General features: G+C 41.6%; 1 protein-coding gene and 1 non-coding gene across 11 annotated transcripts in view; one reads left to right on the top strand and one right to left on the bottom strand.

Moving 5' to 3' along the window:
- The window catches only part of SIK3 (SIK family kinase 3), a 250678-nt gene that overhangs the window by 161172 nt on the left and 69028 nt on the right, over positions 1-20478 (top strand). For all 10 annotated transcript variants that reach the window (XM_045482918.1, XM_045482917.1, XM_045482916.1 and 7 more), the window contains exon 4: positions 10696-10857. In XM_045482918.1, coding sequence (XP_045338874.1) covers positions 10696-10857 — 162 coding nt within the window. The remainder of the gene's footprint in view (positions 1-10695; positions 10858-20478) is intronic.
- On the bottom strand, positions 13108-13216 carry LOC123602770. Its single transcript, XR_006714548.1, has one exon. It is a non-coding gene; the product is annotated as a U6 spliceosomal RNA (small nuclear RNA).

The raw sequence follows: 20478 nt of genomic DNA, 5'->3' as shown, positions 1-20478 counted from the left end.
ATTCCATTGTGTGTACAGACCACTTTTTGTTTATTTATCCACAGATGGATACATGGGTTGTTTCTACCTTTTGGCTGTTGGACAGAATGATGTTATGAACATAGGTATACAAATGTTAGATTCCATTTTTAAAAGCTTTTTAATATAAGCAGTTTCAAATATATGTAAGAGGGAAGAGAATAGTATAATAAACTCTCATATGCTCATCATCCAGTTTTGACAGTTACCAACATTTTGCTGTTTTTGTTTCACCCTTTGTCCCAACTTTTTTTTGGTTAAAGTATTTTAAAGCAAATTTGAGAAATCATATAATCTCACTCATTAATATTCATTTACTCACTCATAAATATTTAACATTTTCATATATATATTAATATATATATTTTCATATGTATATATATATGGAGAGAGAGCGAGAGACTTTAAAAAACTTCACCATAATACCTAAGTCAAGGTCACCAATCCTGTCTTTTTCTTTGTTAGCTCTTAAAACCTACGCAATAAATTCTCAATTTCAAATGTTTTGCCATTTTAGAATATATGATTATAGATTATTTGTATTTAAATTTTTTTAATGTTTCTTTATTTTTTGAAGGAGAGAGACACAGAGTGAGAATGGGGGAGGGGCAGAGGATAGAGAGGGAGACACAGAATTCGAAGCAGGCTCCAGGTTCTGAGCTGTCAGTACAGAGCCCGACACGGGGCTTGATCTCACAAGCCATGAGATTATGACCTAAGCCAAAGTAAGATGCTCAACCAACTGAGCCACCCAGGCACCCCACGATTATATATATTTTAGATTCTAGTTCTCCCTTGACATATTCTGTCTTTTCATCTTTTTTGTATATCTTGTCCTGTGTTTTCTTTAACATAATAATTGTCATTTTGAAGTCCTTGCCTGCTAACTCTGAGTCATCTTTGGTTTTGCTTTAATCTCTTGACTATTGACTTCATTCTCTTGACTATTGGTCACTTTTCCTGCTTCTTCCCATGTTTAGTAATTTTTATTGTTTGCTAGATATTAAGGGTGACATGTTGTAGAAATTCTGGATTATGTTACCTTCTGTGGTGTTGAGTTTGTTCAGGCAGGAAGTTAAATTACATATGGATCAACTTGATCATGCTGAGGGTTGGTTTTAGGCTTTGTTAGGGTGGTTTTATGAGTTTTACTTACTATTCCTTTGGCACAGTCCTTACTCCTAGGGCTTTGTCTAATGAGGCCTCAACTGAGTGCCTAGAATATTCTCAGAGGTCTCTCCTTATAAGCTAAATCTGAACTCCAGCATCTTCTGAATTCTATGTGACATCTAAAAATTTCTCTTTAGCTTTCATTCTCCCATCAGTTTTTTTCTGCTAGGCCTTCCATTGTCTTGCTTTGCATATGTGCAGTTTGGGAGTTGGCCAAGTACCTGAGTGGAATTTCTATGCTAACTGTTGGTGTTCCTTTTCTGCTATCCCACCGCCCAAATTCTAGCTGCGTTGCTAGCCCCTAACTCTGATCTCTTTCCTCTACCCTAACCTACTTACTCTGATCTCTTTCCTCTACCCTAACCTACTTCTCTTTGCTTGACCTCTGTCTCCCTAGGTTGTGGTTTGGGGTGAATATGGGGTTTACCTCTTATGCTTTCTGTGAAGAATCATAGTCTTTTGCTGGTTATTGTCCGTTGTCTGCAAATAGTCCAACTTTTATAGATGGTTAAATATCAGCTACTCTTTCATAATCAAAACTAAAGTCTACAATACCATTCTTATACCCAACAAAATTAACAGTGTTTTCTTCTAATAAATAAAACAGGGCATGTTTAGCTCTCTCTACTTGTCCCAAAACGTCTTATTATAGTTTGCTCAAATCACGATGTAGCAAAGCCCATACATGCATTAAGTTGGTAAGTGACTCAAATATTTTATCATTTGTAACAACCCTAACCCTCTCCGGCAGATGTCTACACACTTATTTCTATGCCATTTGTTGAAGAAACTGGATCATCTTGTACAATTTCCTGCATTATGGATTTGAATCCTTATCGTGTCAGTCCGCGTGTTCTCCTAGGTCGCGATTTTGTGTAAAGTGGTTTGGTTAAATACAGGCCAACATGGGGGCGATGGGGACAAGACCACTTCATCGTCTTCCTCTTGCATCATCTCAGGAGTCGTGTAATGTCTGGTTTCCCCACTTTTCGTGATGTATAAAGTTTTATAAAGTTCTTATAAAGTTTCCCATCAGACCTTGACGTAATGGTTTAGCTACCCTTCTAATTTAGTTGCTTAGACACATATTTCATTAGAAATTGCAAAATTGTCATTTTCTGATTCTCTCATTCCTTCTGTGTATTTGTGAATTCTAATTCTTTTGTGGAGAACTTTGCCTATAAACTGTTGAGAAAGTGTAGTAAAGGCAAAATCAGTGCTTGATTCTTTTCCTTTATGTATTCAATTTCAGAATAATGAATTGGTACCCTACCAATCTCCAGTGGTGACCAGAAAAGTTGATTTTATTTGTAATATCAATGTGAATTTATGAATCTTAATACATTTGATGTGTGTCAGTCCCTTGAGTCGTTGGTCTTTTGATGTTTAAAGTTTTCCACTTGGCCAGCAGGAGCCTCTTTAAGTTGACACCTGTGTCCTTTTGACATGTCCCCATGTCCTTTTGATAACTTCCTTGCTTTGAGCTAAGCTATCCCAGGCCTACCCTGAATATTTCTCATCTCAGACCTGGAATCAAACCTGTCTTCTAGGGGCTGTGGTCCTTTCAAGTGGAAAATGGCACGTAGAGACCAGAATCTGTGCCCTAGGGATGCTTATTACTGCTACCGGTCTGTCATTGCTTAGAGGCCTTCTCAGGGCACAGAGGTAGGAGATCTGTATTGTTTATATAGAGAAAAGTAAAACACGGGTTTGTACTAACATCCCAATTGAAATGTAAGATTTCAGTCTTTTTAACTTCTTGAATATTGTATATTTATATCTTGTTTTTCTTACGCTGAAAATTGTGGTTCCAAATGACTTTGCGTATTACATATTTGATATGAGTGAATGAGGGCAATATTGATTCAAAACAATCCCAGTATTATTACAAATACTAAGGAGACTGGTTCTTTTTTTCCTTAGGTTATATCCCATTAAGGCAAAATACTGTGTTTGTCACTTAAAAAAAGTACCCTCTGATTGGTTATGTCACAATTTAACTTACAACTAGGTCCATTTTTTCCCAGTTAGGTTTCAGGTGTCAGAAATTACTTTTTCTTCTGTTTGATTAAACCGTGAATTGTTTGGTTTATTTAAAACATTACATGTTTCCAAGGTTAAAGCTATAAAACAGAGTACATTCATGAAAGTCAAGTTTCCATCCCTTTTTCATCCCCCTATAAGTAACCATTTTTAGAAATTTTTTACTTGACATTACTTCTTTTAGAAAACATATACACACGTATACACATGCACATTTGTATTTTCTCTTCCTTCTTGCAAACAGAGGCACACCATACATATTTTCTTACACCTTGCAGGGATTCAAGGATAGAAACTCATCGATGGACCATGAAACCTTAGTCTAAAAGGGAAGACACGCATGTTAAGAAATAATTGTAACACAGATGTTCACTAATATTATAGAAATATCTAGAATAAAGGCCATTAGACACAGATTTTCTAATTTGTGCATTTTCTTCTAGGGTAGGTGAGTAGGTTAGGAAAAGCTTCAGATAAATGACCTTTCAGCTGGCTTCTAAAGAATGAGCTTGATTTGGAGCCTGTGAATTATAAGAACCAGGGAATAGCCTCAGTATTACAAAGTTAGCCAACCCACGTTGGCTAGTATATTAGTGTAGCAAGTGAAACATTTGCATTATGTAAGAAATGTCTGAAGAGCATTCTTTTTTTTTTAAATTTTTTAATGTTTATTTATTTTTGAGAGAGAGAGCACGCAGGGGAGGGGCAGAGAGAGAGGGAGACACAGAATCCAAAGCGGGCTCCAGCCTCTGAGCTGTCAGCACAGAGCCCAATGTGGGGCTCGAACCCACAAACTGTGAGATCATGACCTGAGCCAAAGTCGGACACTTAACTGACTGAGCCACCCGGGTGCCCCTGTGTGAATAGCATTCTTGAAAGGCCTTTCAGAATATATGAGTTTCTGTTTCATAGGCTGCCTGAGCTTGACGCTTAGTCTAAAAGTATTTTTTTAAGGAGCTACAAGAAAACAAATCCTCCTTTATACATTAATGTGAAAGAACTTCATATCAAAAGAATAGCCTGCTTTTGTTTTAAAGACTTAACATAAATAGTACTTAGTTTACAAACTTTGTTTAGTGGCACAATGAAGAATTAAGGAAATATGTCTTTATAAGTTTATAGACTTTTCTCTCATTGATATTTCTTGAGGTAATCTGTAGTTATGAAGCATCGATCATCTGCAGAGCATTTTTTTAAATGTGTATTTATTTTTGAGAGCGAGAGAGAGAGAGAGAGAGAAAGTGCAAGCACAAATGGGGGAGGAACAAAGAGAGGAAACAGAATCCAAAGCGTGTTCCAGGCTCTGAGCTGTCAGTGCAGAGCCAGACGCAGGGCTCGAACTCATGAACCTCAAGATCATGACCTGAGCCAAACTTGGACGCGTAACCAACTGAGCCACCCAGGCACCCTTGCAGAACATTATTTTGTATATAGCAAGGAGGCAGAGGGAAAGATAGAAACAGTCCTAGGCATATCTTATGACTGTCTCACAAAGAAATTGTGTTTCCTCAAGACCTTTAAGGAAGAAGTTTAATTTACTTGGGATAGACCGAAGAAAACATATAATAATAATTCTGTATCCCAAATAATTCTGTATCCCAGTTGCAGTGGTAGTTCCATGAATGTACAGGTGTGACAAAATGAGATAGGGCTCTACTCACGTTGTACCCGTGTCAGATTCTGGGTTTTTTCTATAATCATGTAAGATTTACCCACTGGAGGAAAGTGGGTGAAGGGTACATCGGACCTGTCCGTACTGTCTTTGCAACTTCCTGTGAATCTGTGATTATTTCAAAGTAAAAAGTTTTTTAGAAGCGTATTACTCTGGCAGTTGTTTTGAGAGTAGATCGCAGGGGGCCAAGGACTGAATCAGGGACACTCTTTAGGACCAATGTGACGAGCGATTACAGTGATCCAGGAGGGAGATAGTGGCTGTTGGCTAGGTTGCTGACACAAGGGTGGGGTGGAGATGGCATGAGAGATTGTTGAATTCTGGGTATATTTTGAAGGTAGAGCTAATAAAATCTGCTGATGGATTGGATGTGGGTGTGGGAGAAAGAGAAGGGGGTGACAACAAGGTTTTTGGCCTGGAAGCCTGGGAGCATGAAGAAAAGAGATAGCAGCTAGGAGTGCTGGGGTAGCTCGGTCTGTTATGCGTATGACTCTTGATTTCAGCTCAGATCGTGATCGCAATGTTCATGAGTTTGAGCCCCGTGTCAGACTCCGTGCTGACGGTCTGGAGCCTTCTTGAGATTTTCATTCCCCCCTCCCCCTTTCCCCTTTCTCTTTCTCTCTCTTTCTCTCTCCCTCCCCCGCTTGTGCTCTCTGTCTCAAAATAAATAAATAACCTTAAAACAAAAGGATTGCAACTAGATGTAGGAGTAAGTGAAGCAGGCTGGTGTAAGGTAGCTGGATTCTTGGCAAGGGAAACAAAGTACCAGACCTCTGTCCCCCAGTCCTCGGCAGCTTGCGGCCTGCAAGAGTTAGGGACCTGTGATATTACCGTGAGTGCACTCTTGTTAACCTGCTCCCCGGCAGCTGAGTTCTCTTGGCCTGGCCCTGGCTCTTCTGGAAAGGAGCATTTGTTTGATAAACAGGAAGTCGTTTCCATGGGTGTCGAAAGAAGAAATGATAGAGCCGAGTGGCAGAGCAAAGAACGGGCAGCTGTGGTTAGCTTGGAATTGGCAGAGACGTTCTCAGGTAGCCACCTAAGCTTAGCACACGGGCCCCTTTCCCCCCGTTCTAGACAGGGCTCTCTCTTTATCATGAAAAGTGAAAAGTTGCTGCCCTGTTGTTTGACCTGCTGTCAGGGTACAGCCATTTTCAGCTAGTGTTTTGGGTCAGTCAGAGTCCTAGACTTAGCAGACAGATGGAGACGCTCTCTGTTTATAGTGGAAAAGTGACTTATTTTAAGAAATGTGGGCTCCCCACCACCATCCCATTAGTGGCCTGCCTCTGATACTGCAGTGAGGCTGAGCAAGGGAAGTTAAGACCGCCTCGTGTGTATTTTTGCTCTTTGAAAGGTTAGAATCTAAATGTACCACAAGATATTTCTTCCTGAGTCAGATTAGGACAAAGTTACAAGCAGTGAATTCTGAAGCAGACTTTCTATGCGTGCCTGCTCTCATAGCTTGAAACTTCAGAATTCATTCCCTCCACTTCTAAGAATTGTGCTCCTCGCGACGTGTGTGTGTGTCACCCGGTGTCACTAACGTCTTCCCAGTTTGTGAGGAAGAGCAGATAAAAACGACGAAAGAAGCCCAGTGCCGCGTGTGATTTGTGGTGATTTACACTCCTGCCTTTTGATAAGAGCTTGAAACAGGAGGCCCATTTTCTCCTTTTAGCTGAGAGTCCCCTCATCCTTGTCTCCGCTGCCGTGGTTGGAATGAAGCTGTGATAGACACGAAACTTGAGATTGGCCCCGGAGGTGGAGTGGCAGCTAAGAAGACAAGTAGCGAATTGTCAGCGAAGGACCCACAGTGTGGCAGGGCTGGAGCGTGGCCCGGCTCTGGGCGGGGGGCCGGGGAGCCAGGGGCATGGCTGTCGTGTGGGGAGTTGGGGACTGAGGGTGGGGTTGTGTGTCGCCCAGTGTTTAGGAGAAGTAGCTCCCTGAACCGCCTGGAAGAAGCAGAACGATTCCTTAGCGCTCCTTGCCCCTGGGGTTTATCCCCACACAATTCAGAATGTGTTTTACTTTGAATACTGAGTGGTTCGGGAGCCACTTGGTTTCTTCTGCATTCTGAGGTCACCCCAGTATTCATCCAAATGCCGTGACTTTGTGGCAAGTCCAGGCTGGGCCGCGGCTCTGGGTTTCTTTGCTGGAAGTTAAACATCACACGTGAGCTTGCAGCATTTTCACTGCCTGCCTGTAGGGCACACGCCGACGTGAAGCAGCCATTTGCCCCGTGGCAGCCGAGAGGCGGTTTCAGCAGGGGCTGGAAACCACGGCAGGCTGCTGGCTTCCTGGCACACCCACCAGCTCCCGTGGCTTTGCTCTGAAAGCAGACTAACAGGGATGGGAAGGGGGGTGGCCATGGTGGTGGCAGCAAGATGGGCCAAAATGAAAGCGGAGGCTGGAGTCTGAACGGTATAGAGCCGTTAAGATGATCCTGGATGGCGGAAGAGCCCAGTGCTCCCAAAGCTGAGAAAACCTGAACGTCAGACACAGCAGCTAGAAAAAAAAAAAAACATCTGATGCTCGCAGCCTGCACTGTAGAAAGTGATTTGTTGATCTTTGTATTCGTAGCTGTAGGGATACCGTAGGTGTCTTTGGGAAAATACTATATGGTGGAAGCTCTTTCATCCAGCGTGCTGTCAAAAATACCTTTAACCAGAAACACATAACAGTGACGATCGATGTATATCAATGCCTTTAAGCTCTGCAGAATCCCGACCCCCCCGCCCCCCGAAGAAGCGAATGCTTAAATATTCTTTGTATGGTACTGAGTGGACCTTCTTAAAAACAGCTTTTTAAATGTCCTTGGAAGTTAGAGTTATATCATATATGGTGACTCTTAATCATAGTACCAGTTTATTCCCAAACACGCTATCCTTTCTTTGGCCATAGCATGTAACAGGGTTTATTTCCGTTCAGCAGATCAAGAGGTGGAGATATTGGCAGCATAACCGATTTGTCCAAGGACAACCAGCGTGTCATTGTGGAGATAAAATAGGACTAGGCTGCATTCCACTAGCTCCTGGCCTGTGTAGCAATTTTGAGAACTTTCCAATCGTTTTAGGAAAACAAAGTACTTAGAAAATATAAAGAGTCTTTTTTTTTTAATAAAAGAAAATCACTTATTTTGGAAATCACGAAATTAATCATTCTGTTGTATTTAAGAAGCTCTTTGATGTGTTCTGGTAATTAGTATTTACTGCCAGACGAATGTCTCTTGGGCATTTTAATTAATGGGTGGCTTGGCCAAATGAGCTTCTGATGGTAAACCTTCATAAGGGTTTATTTTTATGTTTCTCAAGAATAGCTGTCTCTTCAAAGCCCTTTAATTAGACAAAGTTTAGCAGCTAAAACATATTATTAGAATAATTAGGCCTTGGGTTAAGAGGAACAGGGGGTCAAAGGAGCAGGTACTGTTAGAGAAGGGCGTCCTAAAATAAAACCTAGCGTTTCACATGTGATGGATGTCCAGTTCTTTAACAGCTTATATTAAGTGACTCTCCCTAGTTAGGGACTTTGTGTTGTTTCAGGTTCATTTCACAGATCTCACCTGAAGTGTGAATTACACCAGAGTGCACACTCGTTTATCACTACCTCTGAACTCCTGGAGAAAGTGGTGGTCTAGACCTTAACCCTCTAAGCTAAAGGCTTCCTGTTTTCTTTCTTGTTTTCTACTAGCTTGGTCATCTTGGCTATAAAAAGTGATTGCTTTTTGAGGAAAATGCTTCAAAGAACTGGTGTAGGAGCCACTTGATAATACTAACAATTACGATAATTCCATTGAAGGGTCTTTCTTAATAATTTAAATGATCCTCTAAGACGCTGTTCTTTTTTTTTTTTTTTTTTTAACGTTTATTTATTTTTGAGACAGAGAGAGACAGAGCATGAACGGGGGAGGGTTAGAGAGAGGGAGACACAGAATCCGAAACAGGCTCCAGGCTCCGATCTGTCAGCACAGAGCCCGACGTGGGGCTCGAACTCACGGACCGCGAGATCGTGACCTGAGCCAAAGTCGGCTGCTCAACCGACTGAGCCACCCAGGCACCCCTAAGACGCTGTTCTTAAAATTACTGTCGTATTTGATCTCCAATATTTTATGCTCTTTGTGGTCAGAATGCTCTTTGAATTATTTGAAAGTCTGCTGTGTGGATGGATTGTCATTTGGCTCCCCTTCTTCACGTTCTACCCCGTTCCTTGTCCTAAGCCCTCCATCTTGGTAAGCACTATGAGGGCGTATGTTTTATCTCAGACTTCCTCTTTGTGATGAAGAAAAGATCTATCCGACTGGTCCTGTGGGTGATCAAGATGGTGCCAAAGACAGTTGGGTAGGAAGATTGAAACTACTATCATTGATGAGCAGACAATAATACACTTGTTTATATCGTCTGATTTTTTACTCTCCCAGTATCTCAGGATGCTTACGATGGCAAATGTGTCCTTCTCCCACCTAGATTGGTTAGTTTAAGGATAGTGTCAATGAGACTATTGGAGATTTTAGGTAGAGCAAGCTGTCTTGCCAGTGTTTCTAATCTCATCAGCTGTTATGATCTGGGTATGTTGTTAGATGAAGAAATGGGTTGAGGATTCACTGGTTCAGAATAAACCTGCCACTATTAGAAAAAAAGTACTTACTTTTCTGGTACTGGTAATTAGTACTGGTACTAATTGGTATTGGTACTGGTAATTAGTAATTCATGGTATTGGCTATGGGTCAACCAGTTCATTTTTAAATATAGAAGATAGTTTGATTTATAGTATTACAAAGTTTATCACATGTAAAATCTTTTGCTATACCTTAGTTAGCCACATAGCCAATGAAATAATTTCATTGAGGTGGTAAAAGCTTCCTTTATTTTCAGTTGATGTTGTCTGTAAAAACTAACAGCGTTTTAAAAAATACTTGAGGGGCGCCTGGGTGGCGCAGTCGGTTAAGCGTCCGACTTCAGCCAGGTCACGATCTCGCGGTCCGTGAGTTCGAGCCCCGCGTCAGGCTCTGGGCTGATGGCTCGGAGCCTGGAGCCTGTTTCCGATTCTGTGTCTCCCTCTGTCTCTGCCCCTCCCCCATTCATGCTCTGTCTCTCTCTGTCCCAAAAATAAATAAAAAACGTTGAAAAAAAAAAAAACTAAAAAAAATAAAAAATAATAAAAAAAAATAAAAAATACTTGAAAAGCACAATAAATGCAGACGGAAAGATACCGACATATTCCAGTATGATGCATTCCAGAGTATAGTCACCAAATGAGTACATTTTTATGTTAAACTATAAAACTTTGAGAAAGTGGAAGAGATATTAGCATCGATGGGCTCCTATATAAAGCTGTTTTCCCCCTTAGCAGTGACTAACTTCTGTCTACTCTTCCCCCAAATGATTGATTATCGTGATTCTGCTTTTTGAGTCACGCGTTAGCACAGGAAATATTGCTGATTCTTATCTTCATGTATATGTTTGCTGTGTGTATGTAATCTTTTGCAATGGAGATAAGAAAAAGGAGGTGTTGAATGTTATAATTTTCCAAAAATACCATTAAAAGCCTCAGAACTTTTTTTTTTCCTTCTTACAGTAGAGCATATGTATTCTTATGCATAGTTATGTATACTTAAAACGGTTTGGATACTGCTTGCCGATGGGTTTTTATAGATTCAAACTAGAGCCACAAATGTTGCCATTTGTTTGTTTCACTTCTTCCACTGTTCATCTGGTAGCCCCCTTGCATCCCTCCTGGAGTCTACCTTTTGAAATGATACCAGGGTGCAAAATGAGAACTGACTGTGCTCTTTTTCACCACAGACCACCTGGTGGCCCATGGCAGAATGGCAGAGAAGGAGGCCCGTCGGAAGTTCAAACAGATTGTGGCAGCTGTCTATTTTTGTCACTGTCGGAATATTGTTCATCGTGATCTAAAAGCTGAAAATTTGCTTCTGGATGCCAATCTGAATATTAAAATAGCAGGTGAGAAGTGTGTTGAGGATGTGAAATAGGAACAAAAGAACTTTTCCTTCAAGGTTCTTAAGCCAGGGATTGTCTATTTCCATCTATTCAGAAAGAAGTAATGTGAAAATACAAGATTTGTGTGTTAGGGAGGGCTTGAAAATTGATAAGCTCTAAAAATACATTTATGTTATTTTTCATGCAGTATTAGATGGAACTAGGCCGGGGAGCAAGAAGGAAAAGAGTGATGTTTAAAGTTCTCTTATTTTGGGGGCGCCTGGGTGGCTCAGTCGGTTAAGCGTCCGACTTCAGCTCAGGTCATGGTCTCTTGGCTCGTGAGTCCGAGCCCCGCATCGGGCTCTGTGCTGACAGCTCGGAGCCTGGAGCCTGCTTTGGATTCTGTGTCTCCCAGTCTCTCTCTTTGCCCCTCCTCCACTTGCACTCTGTCTCTCTCTCTTAAAAATAAATACACGTTGGGGCACCCGGGTGGCTCAGTCAGTTAAGTGTCCAACTTTGGCTCAGGTCATGATCTCACGGTTCATGGGTTCGAGCCCCCCGTCGGGCTCTGTGTGGACAGCTCAGAGCCTGGAGCCTGCTTCGGATTCTGTGTCTCCCTGTCTCTCTGCTCCTCTCCCACTCACACACACACACACACACACACACACTCTCTCTCTCTCTCTCTCTCTCTCTCCCCCCCCCCCTTCAAAAATAAATAAGCATTAAAAAAAAAGTACACTTAAAATTCTCTTATTTTGGTCGACGGTCGTTTTTGAATAATAAGGAATACAGCGTAGAATGAAGCGGTGAGAACAAGTGTTAAACTTGTATACTCCATCAGCTTTACCCGAAGAGGCGGATTTATGGCCCTGCTGGTACAGAGCACGCTTATTGTGCAGACTGCAGTTTTATGACAACTTAGGAAAAACGATCTTCTATCGGTTTAAAGGCAGTCGATCTCTTTGTGTGCTCACATTTCACTCATCTGTTCATCTGAAGGTGCCTACAAAGTACTTCTCACTGCCTCGATCTGCTCCTACTTCTGTTTTCATGAACGATCAGCATTTGCCTAGCCAATACAAGCTCACCACCTATTGATAAAAGAAAGTGGCTGCAGTCTAGACAGAAACTACAAACATGAGTAGAAACCAGTTTGTTTGTTTTTTTTTTTTTTTCTGACAGTTTTCAGTATTGCATTGGGTGTCCCTCATCTCACGGGTCAAAAGGGAGGTGGGGGGGGGGGGGGTCTCATATACAAAACGGTACAGCTAGAATGTAATTGCCCTGGAAGCCAAAGTAAAAAGCAGTTCTAGAGACTTCCCTCCTTAAAAGGGTGGGAGCGGAGAGTTGAGACAGTGTTCTATTACAGGTTAAAGTTGTACCCTTTCAGGTTGGTGACTCTACAGACTGTTTTGTGTAGATGAGTCTGTCCTCTTTCCAGGCTCTACTCTCACATCCTTGGAATGTCACCTAACTTTTTATTTACCTATGTTATGCTGATAGATGCACAGTTGGTTAGTACTTTCACATGGTTGTAAGCTCTTGGAGTCCTGCATTTGCCCAGTACGTAGTAGACAAGAAAGAGATGCTTTCTTTATCTTCTATAAAATTGCATTTTTCCTTTGTCCTTATGTCTGTTTTCTGTTCTCCAAAGCTCTCTAGACGCTAGCAGTTCCCACAGAAGTGGGTAGTATGGAAAGACCTGGCAACTTCAAACCCTCTTTTGTAATTTTTCACTGGAGCTTCAATTAAATTAATGGTAATAACATCTACTAAGCGTCACAGTCCTTAGAAGTATAATAAAATGTTGTGTTAGTTTCCTATTGTTGTTGTAATAAACGACCACAAACATAGTGGCTTGAAACAATATAAATTTATTATCTTACAGTTCTAGAGGTCAGAAATTGGAAATGAGTCTTTTTTTCTTTTTTAAAAATGTTACTCCGTTTTTTTATTTTAATTTCAGTATAGTTTTTTTTTTAATGTATTTATTTATTTATTTATTTGAGAGAAAGAGAGCACGCAAGCAGAGGGGCAGAGGGGGCGGGGGAAGACAGAGGATCCAAAGTGGGCTCTGTGCTGACAGCAGTGAGCCCGACGTGGGGCTCAAACTCACGAAACGTGAAATCATGACCTGAGCCAGAGTGAGACACTTAACCGACTGAGCCACACAGGCGCCCCTTAATTCCAGGCTAGTTCATATACAGTGTATATTTAGTTTCAGGTGTGCCCTGCCGTGATTCAACAATTCTGTACATTACTCGGTGCTCATGAGAACACATGGCACGCTTCACGAATTTGCGTATATCATCCTTGTGCAGAGGCTGTGCTAGTCTTCTCTGTATCGTTCCACTTTCAGTCTGTGTGCTGCTGAAATGAGCACCTGAAATGAGTCTTACGGGACTAAAATTGTGGCGTTGGTAGGACCGATTTCATCTGGCGTCTCTGGAGAGTCCATCTCCTTGCTTTTTTTAGCTTCTAGAGGTCCCTGTGCTCTTTGGTTCTGGAAGTTTCCTCACAGCACTCATGCTCCCGTTGTCACATCTCCCACTCCTGCCCCGATCCCCTGCTTCCTCTGAACAGGACCCTTGTGGTTACAGTGAGCCCTCCTGGATAATCCAGGATGGTCTCCCCATCACCTGTTCGCATCCGCGGAGGCCTCTTTTTGCCGTAGGTAGCACACTCACAAATTCAACCGAGTAGGATGTGGCTGGCTTTTGAGGGGTTTTATTTAGCCTGCCACAGATGGGATGGTAGTGTTTTTTGGATTACTGATTTGGGTAGTGAGCTAAAGGAAGGCCCTCTTTTTCTTCTCCAGTTGTATTCTCCCTTCACTGAACAGAGGTTGAAGAATTTTTATGCTTCCTTGGTTCTTGATTTTGACTTTAGAACTATTTTGATTTAGTTGAGGGAGATTAGTATGGCTCTTTGTTTTTGTTTGAGAAACCGAGTGTAAAAGCAGGGGTCAGTGATAACTGAAATTAGAAACTCCACGGACAGATACTTGGGTAGGAAGATTTTTAAATGCTTTTCTTTGTTAATAGTTCCAACAAATCCGCGTAGTCACCATCAGAGTCTCTACCTGCTGGTGTGTAATTACAGACTCCTAGGAATGCTGGCAGTCAGCCGTGTGCTCTCTGTGTTAACACATACGGTGAGAGTTTTAAGTTTATTTAACCAGAGTCTGCATTTTTATTATTTGTTTTGCCCAGAGTGCTGAGTTCCACTAGTTTTGTGCCCTGCTACAGTATCTAACGTTGTCTTTGCTCGTCATGCCATCATTACATAGTCCCTTGCCTCCCCATCCACGGTTTTGCCTTCTCTGGTTGCACTTACCCACGGTCACCTGTGGTCCAGAAGCAGATGGTCTTCCTCATATGTCAGGTATGGTCAGGAGGTCGGTAGCAGCCCAGCACTATGTCACGATGCCTCGCTTCACTTCACGCCATTCACCTCACTTCATCTCATCACATAGGCATTTTATCATCTCATATCGTCATGAGAAGAGGAAGGGTGAGTGCAGTACCAGAGGATATTTTGAGAGAGACCAAATCACATAACTTTTAGTACAGTATATTGTTATAATTGTCCTATTTTATCGTTAGTGATTGTTGCTCTCTTACTGTGCCTGATTCATCAATTAAACTCTACTGTAGGTATGTGTGTATAGGGAAGAACATAGCATATAGGGTTCAGTGCTATCCACAGTTTCAGGCGTGCCCTGGGGGTCTTGTATCCCCTGTGGATAAGGGGGACTGTTGTCCTCAGTTTCTCAATCATTGCTTGAACTCCCTTTCTTATACAGCAATTAGTAGAAATTCCTCTTCTCCTCTGCTAGGTCGTCTCTGCTGTTAGTGGGCCAGTGGGAGAGACGCTTCTAGTTGAAGCTTACTACAGCATGACGAATTTTGGAGAGGTAGATTGGGTGATTGTGACAGGTTAAGATCGGAGAAGTAATGAAATCAATTCTAAAGAGGATTATTTTCTTTAATTAATTAAAAAAATCTTCAGAGCGCATGCGAGTGGGGGTGAGAGGCAGAGGGAAGGAGAGAATCTTTTTTTTTTTTTAAGTTTATTTTATTTTGAGAGAGGGAGAGAGAGAGAAACCCAAGTGGGGGAGGGGCAGAAGAGAGGGAGAGAATCCCAAGCAGGCTCCATGCTCAGTGCAAGATCATGACCTGAGCCAACATCAGGAGTTGGCCGCTCAACCGACTGAGCCACCCAGGTGCTCCTCCTTCTGGGGTTTTAGAATTAAAAAATTCTTCTTAATGACAGTGGCAAACCTGTCTTGTATAGAATTATTTAAAAGATGTTTCTGTAATTAGCAATGCAGAATAAACATTGGTGGTTTTCAGAACAAAGAATTTTATTTCTGAAAGGCAAAGTTACCAAGTGTAGAACTACAAATGTGTAGTGGTCCCTCTGAACACATACCTATTGTTAAAGGTTCTTTGTTCAGGTGTCATGGGCAGCAAATGCTTAGACCTCTGGAAAGTTAAATAAACCCAAATTATATTTATATATGTGTGTTTCATGTATATGTGTACATATGTACCATGTTATATGTGTGTGTATGTATACAGCACTTTACAAAGCATTTTCACATGTATTATTTAATTTTGTCCTATTTGGCACGCAAATACAGCTTATTTAGAAAACATTAGAGTCTCCAAAAGATACACCTTTAACTTTCCAAAATTTGGAATTTCTTGTAAAGAGCACTCATGCGAATCTCTTTCGTGTAGAGGGTCTAGCACTGGGAAAGAATGGGATTCTTGGCCTCTGACCTTCCACTTCTCGTGTCTCGGACACGTGAGGATCCACAGAGGAGCCAATTAAATGGGGCGGGGGGAGCACAACACCTCTCTCAGCCTATGGCCTGCATTGCTGAGTGACAGTGTGTTCACCAGCTACCAAATTATAGTCTGATACAATAGAAGCGATGTCACAAGGCACGCCATGATTCATTATCCCATTAATTGTACAGTCTAATTACCACAGAAGTTCAGAGGATGAAGAAACCACTTTAGTTTGTAAAGTTCCATTAGACTCTCAGTGCCACAGGGACTGTAACCACATCCTGTGTATTGCCCCCCCCCCAGCCCCCCGTGGACTAGCGTATGCCTGTCCTATAGTAGGTACTCAAAACTTTGTTGACCTGAACTTTAGACTGGTGACAAGGACATAAATGTCCTATTGAAGACATAACATTTGAGGTGAGTGTAAAGGATGAATAGAACTCTTTAAGTGTAGGTGTAGAGGAGAGAATTCTAGTAGGATTAGTCAGTCAGCAAATGTTAATAAAGCACCTGCTATGTGCAGGCCCTGATCTGCACACTGGGGATACAGCTGCAGAGTAGCTGTATAGAGTAGTCCCTTGGAACTCACATTCTGCTGGCGGCGGGGGGGGGGCGTAGGCAGTGAACACATAAACAAATAAGCCCTTATAAGGACTATGAAAATGATGAAATCAACAGTGTGCTAGAATGACTTTGTGCGAGAGAGAATGCTTTTAACCAGGATAGTCCGAGCCTTCCAAGCAGAAGGAAGAGCAGTGCAAAGGCCCCAGAGAGGTGAATTTAAGTTTGACAGGGTAGGAGAAAAGCTGATGTGGCTGGAGATGATCTCTAAGCGGGGTGTGGAAGGAGGCGGGATAAGAGAGCTGGCAGGGGCCAGTCCATGTGGAGCTTTACACTCGTGCTGAGGATTGGGGCTCATACTTGGTTACAGTGGGAAGCGGAGCCGGAGAAGTACGGGCAGCAGTAGAATGGACGGGGCCTATTTGCAAGAAAGGTAAAGCAGCTTGGCTGGAGGGAAGGTTTAAGCAGGGGAGTCCTGCCTGAGAAGGCGGGAGAGAGGCCAGACTGTCAAATTGTTTGAACACCAGGCTCAGTAAGTCAGATTCAGGACGGATAAGGAGAAAAAAGGCGGGAGCAGGGTGAAAGGACAGGGAGAGCAAATGGGAAGGTCCGTTAAGAGGCTATGAAATGGTGAAATCCTGTACCGAGGTGGTGATAGTGGACATGGAAAGGAAGACGACACAACAAATACAAGAGGGAGCAAACGAAGAGTGTCTGTGGATGGTTGACGACTCACGTATCTGGGCCAGGAAGAGGGAACTTCCAGTCAAAGACGTGTGTAGAAATGGAGAAATCAGATTTTCTTATTGACGGAGTATATTAAGCTATCAAGGGAAAATGGTGTTGTCTTATATTTAATGCTATTTGAAAGCAATTTTAATACTTGTCCCCAAAGATTAAGTAGAGAAATTTCTATATTTATAAGAGATTGCCTAAGAAAAGACCTAAATGTGGCTGGCTTACTCCCTGAAGCAAAATTATTTGAAATACTCAGACGTTTTGAGAATGTTTTGAAAATTGTGGAAACTTTTTTTTTTTTTCCTAAACCTAAGGAAGTTGGAAACTTTTCTCTTGAAATGTCGACTCCTAGAATGGTCTCCATGAGATAGTTTCCACTCGGGTGTTATTGTTTTAGTTGGCAGTCAGTAGACAGCAGAGATGCGAAGCACAACTACAGCAAAGCCAGTGTTTTGGAAAGAATTTCCAGAGTGCACGGATTTAAGGTACTGTGGAAATTTTTGACCTTAATGCGGTTGAGATCTAGACTGTTTTATCTTTTAAAAGTGAGAAACTATAACACTCCATGAATCCACTGACTCTTCCCCTTCAGTATGAATTTGCTGAGATACAATCACATAGGGAACACAGGTTGTGAGCCTCGGGTTTCTGAGAACCCTTCCCCAGTGTGGTGGTTGGTGTCTCACGGCCCATGGAAAGTCGTTCCGGATATTCACCACGGCCGTCACAGAGTTTGTATCATGGTCGTAACACCTTTATTTAGGGAGTCTCTCAGTGCACCTCCCTGGCTACCGAGTAATAACTGGAGACCTCGAGAGGCCCTGTGACTTTCCTGAATTCCCGTCACAATAGAACCTGGGCGTCGCAATGCCTCAGAGCCTGCCCTCCCTCTGAAATGATGTGTGACCCTCAACTAGAAGGTGCTAACGACTTTCATGTATGTTGACCCTTGGGAATACAGTTTGAAAAATGATCTCTTCTGGTTCCTGTTCCTGAGACTGGAACTTACAAAAACGAAAAATTGACACACTCTCATTCAGAAGGCATTTTAGGGACACACACGGTTGATTTATTTTGTATGAAAAAATTCTGAAGTGAAAATTCAAATGAACAGATTTTTGTCGGTCATGGTTCCAGGTTACAAGTGAGGTCTTACTGATCTTGAAAAGTGACTGCGTCCTGCTAAGATCAAGAAGGTTTTCTGTTTACAGGGCCTAGCTCACAAATAGCTATGCTACCAGTACAGAAGCATTGCTTCTCAGATTCTCCCGCTGTGGTTTCCCTAACATGGAGGGGAATGAACTCACACAGGGTGGGGGTCAAGTGTGGGATTGGTGACCTACCTAGCCTGGAATGGTTCACTTTTTAAATCACATGCTTTATTTTAAATTCATGCACGTTTTGTTTTCACCTCAATGTCCTACAACATTTGTTTTAATATTAAAATTATTCAACTTTATTTAACATAGAAAAAATTAATATTCCAGGAAGATGTGTTTTGTTTAGCCTATGGTTTCACTTAACTCTTGGCACACTGCAGCGTTATCCCTGGGGGTATATAAACATACACGAGTTCAAGAAACCTGAGAATAAAGATTTTCTTCCCCCAACTACAAATTCCTCTTACACAGACTTTTGCACTTGCAAATCATTTGGGGGATAATTAGAAGTCCCTAAATCAAGTAATGATTTAGGCCACCTCACCCTCCTTCAATGGAATAGTTTGAGAGCCTCTGAGGGTAAATCAGGTGGGTCTACCTGCTAGAGGGGAGCGAATGAGCACACTTACCACTCAGTAGGTCCCTTTACTGCTTAGGTGAAGCCGTTGGCTACCATGGTAGTTTTGATTAGGATGCAGTTTTTTATCATATTTTATTAAATTTACCTCCGTAATGGACCATTGGACAATACAAAGCATAAGGGACACGGATGTCAAAATTCAGTTAATGGAAATAAGAGTAGTAATTCATCCGTGCTTCGAGACAAACTTTACCAAATGAATGGTCTTCATTTGATCACTGTTCTCTACAGCGCACCACGGTCTTTGTAGGACTTCAAAAACCACAATGTGATACACACACACAAATATACATACACATGCACAACACGATATCCAATTTGCTTTATTGGGAAGAGAGACTATCCCAATATAGAGATTATCCCAATATAGAGAGACTATCATAATGTATTATTTGCATGGAGGTACTAAACTTGCTTACCCATTTTACCACTTGCAACCAAAACATAAAAGTGACTCAGACAGGTTTGTTCTTTAGGTTCAAAATGTAAGCATTTCAAATACCAGAGCATGAAAAGTTCTTGGCTGTTTCAGACGTTATCATCTCAATATGTATGTGGCTTCCCAACTAAATATGAGATAACAATTTTAAATTAATATAGTGAGTCACTTTTAAAATGGGAAACATTTCTCTTGTTATAATGACTTTAAAAGAAAATAGAGGTATGCTTGACATATAACATTATATTAGTTTCAGGTATACAACATAATGATTCAGTATTTGTATATATAGTGAAATGATCCCCACAATAAGTCTAGCTAATGTCCATCTTTACATAGTTACAAAATAATTTTTTTCTTGCGATGACGACTTTCAAGATCTACTTTGTCGCAACTTTCAAATATACAGTACAGTATTACTATAGTCACCATGCTGTCTGTATATTATATCCTTATGATTTATTTTATAACTGCAGGTTTGTACCTTTTGACCCCTGTCACCCATTTCACGCAACCCCAGCCCCCTCCCCCCTGCTTCTGGTGACCACCAGTCTCTTCTCTATATCTATGAGCTTGTCGTTGGTTTTTTTAAGATTCCACGTATAAGTGAAATCATAAGATATTTGTCTTTCTCTGTCTGAGACTTACTTCACTTAGCACAATACTTTCAGGTCCATCCATGTTGTTTTGAATGGCAAGATTTCATTCTTTGTTATGGCTGAGTAATATTCCGTTTTGTGTGTGTGTGTGTGTGTGCATGCCCTGCATACATATACATGCACACACACACACACACACACACACACACACATTCTTTTTTTTTTTTTTTTTTTAGATTTTTTTTTTTTTAATGTTTATTTATTTTTGAGAGAGAGACAGAGCATGAGCAGGGGAGGAACAGAGAGAGAAGGAGACACAGAATCTGACACAGGCTCCAGGCTCTGAGCTGTCAGCACAGAGCCCGACACGGGGCTCGAACTCACAAACCATGAGATCATGACCTGAGCCGAAGCCGGACGCTCAACCGACTGAGCCACCCAGGCGCCCCCGTATTCTTTATTCATCCATTGACAAGACAGTTAGGTTATTTCCTTGGCTATTGAAAATAATGCTGCAGTGAACACAAGGGCGTGTATATCTGTTTGAATTAATGTTTGCATTTTTTTTCAGGTAAATACCCAGAAGTGGACTAGCTGTGGACCATATAGTATTTCTGTTTTTAATTTTTCAAGGAACCTCCGTACTGTTTTCCATGGTGGCTGCACCAATTTACATTCCCCCCAGCAGTGTACTGGGGTTCCCTTGTCT

Source organism: Leopardus geoffroyi, chromosome D1, assembly GCF_018350155.1.
Source record: "Leopardus geoffroyi isolate Oge1 chromosome D1, O.geoffroyi_Oge1_pat1.0, whole genome shotgun sequence".
Lineage (NCBI taxonomy): Eukaryota > Metazoa > Chordata > Mammalia > Carnivora > Felidae > Leopardus > Leopardus geoffroyi.
The sequence above is the reverse complement of the archived record's forward strand: the minus strand, read 5'-3'. Positions and strand labels throughout refer to the sequence as shown.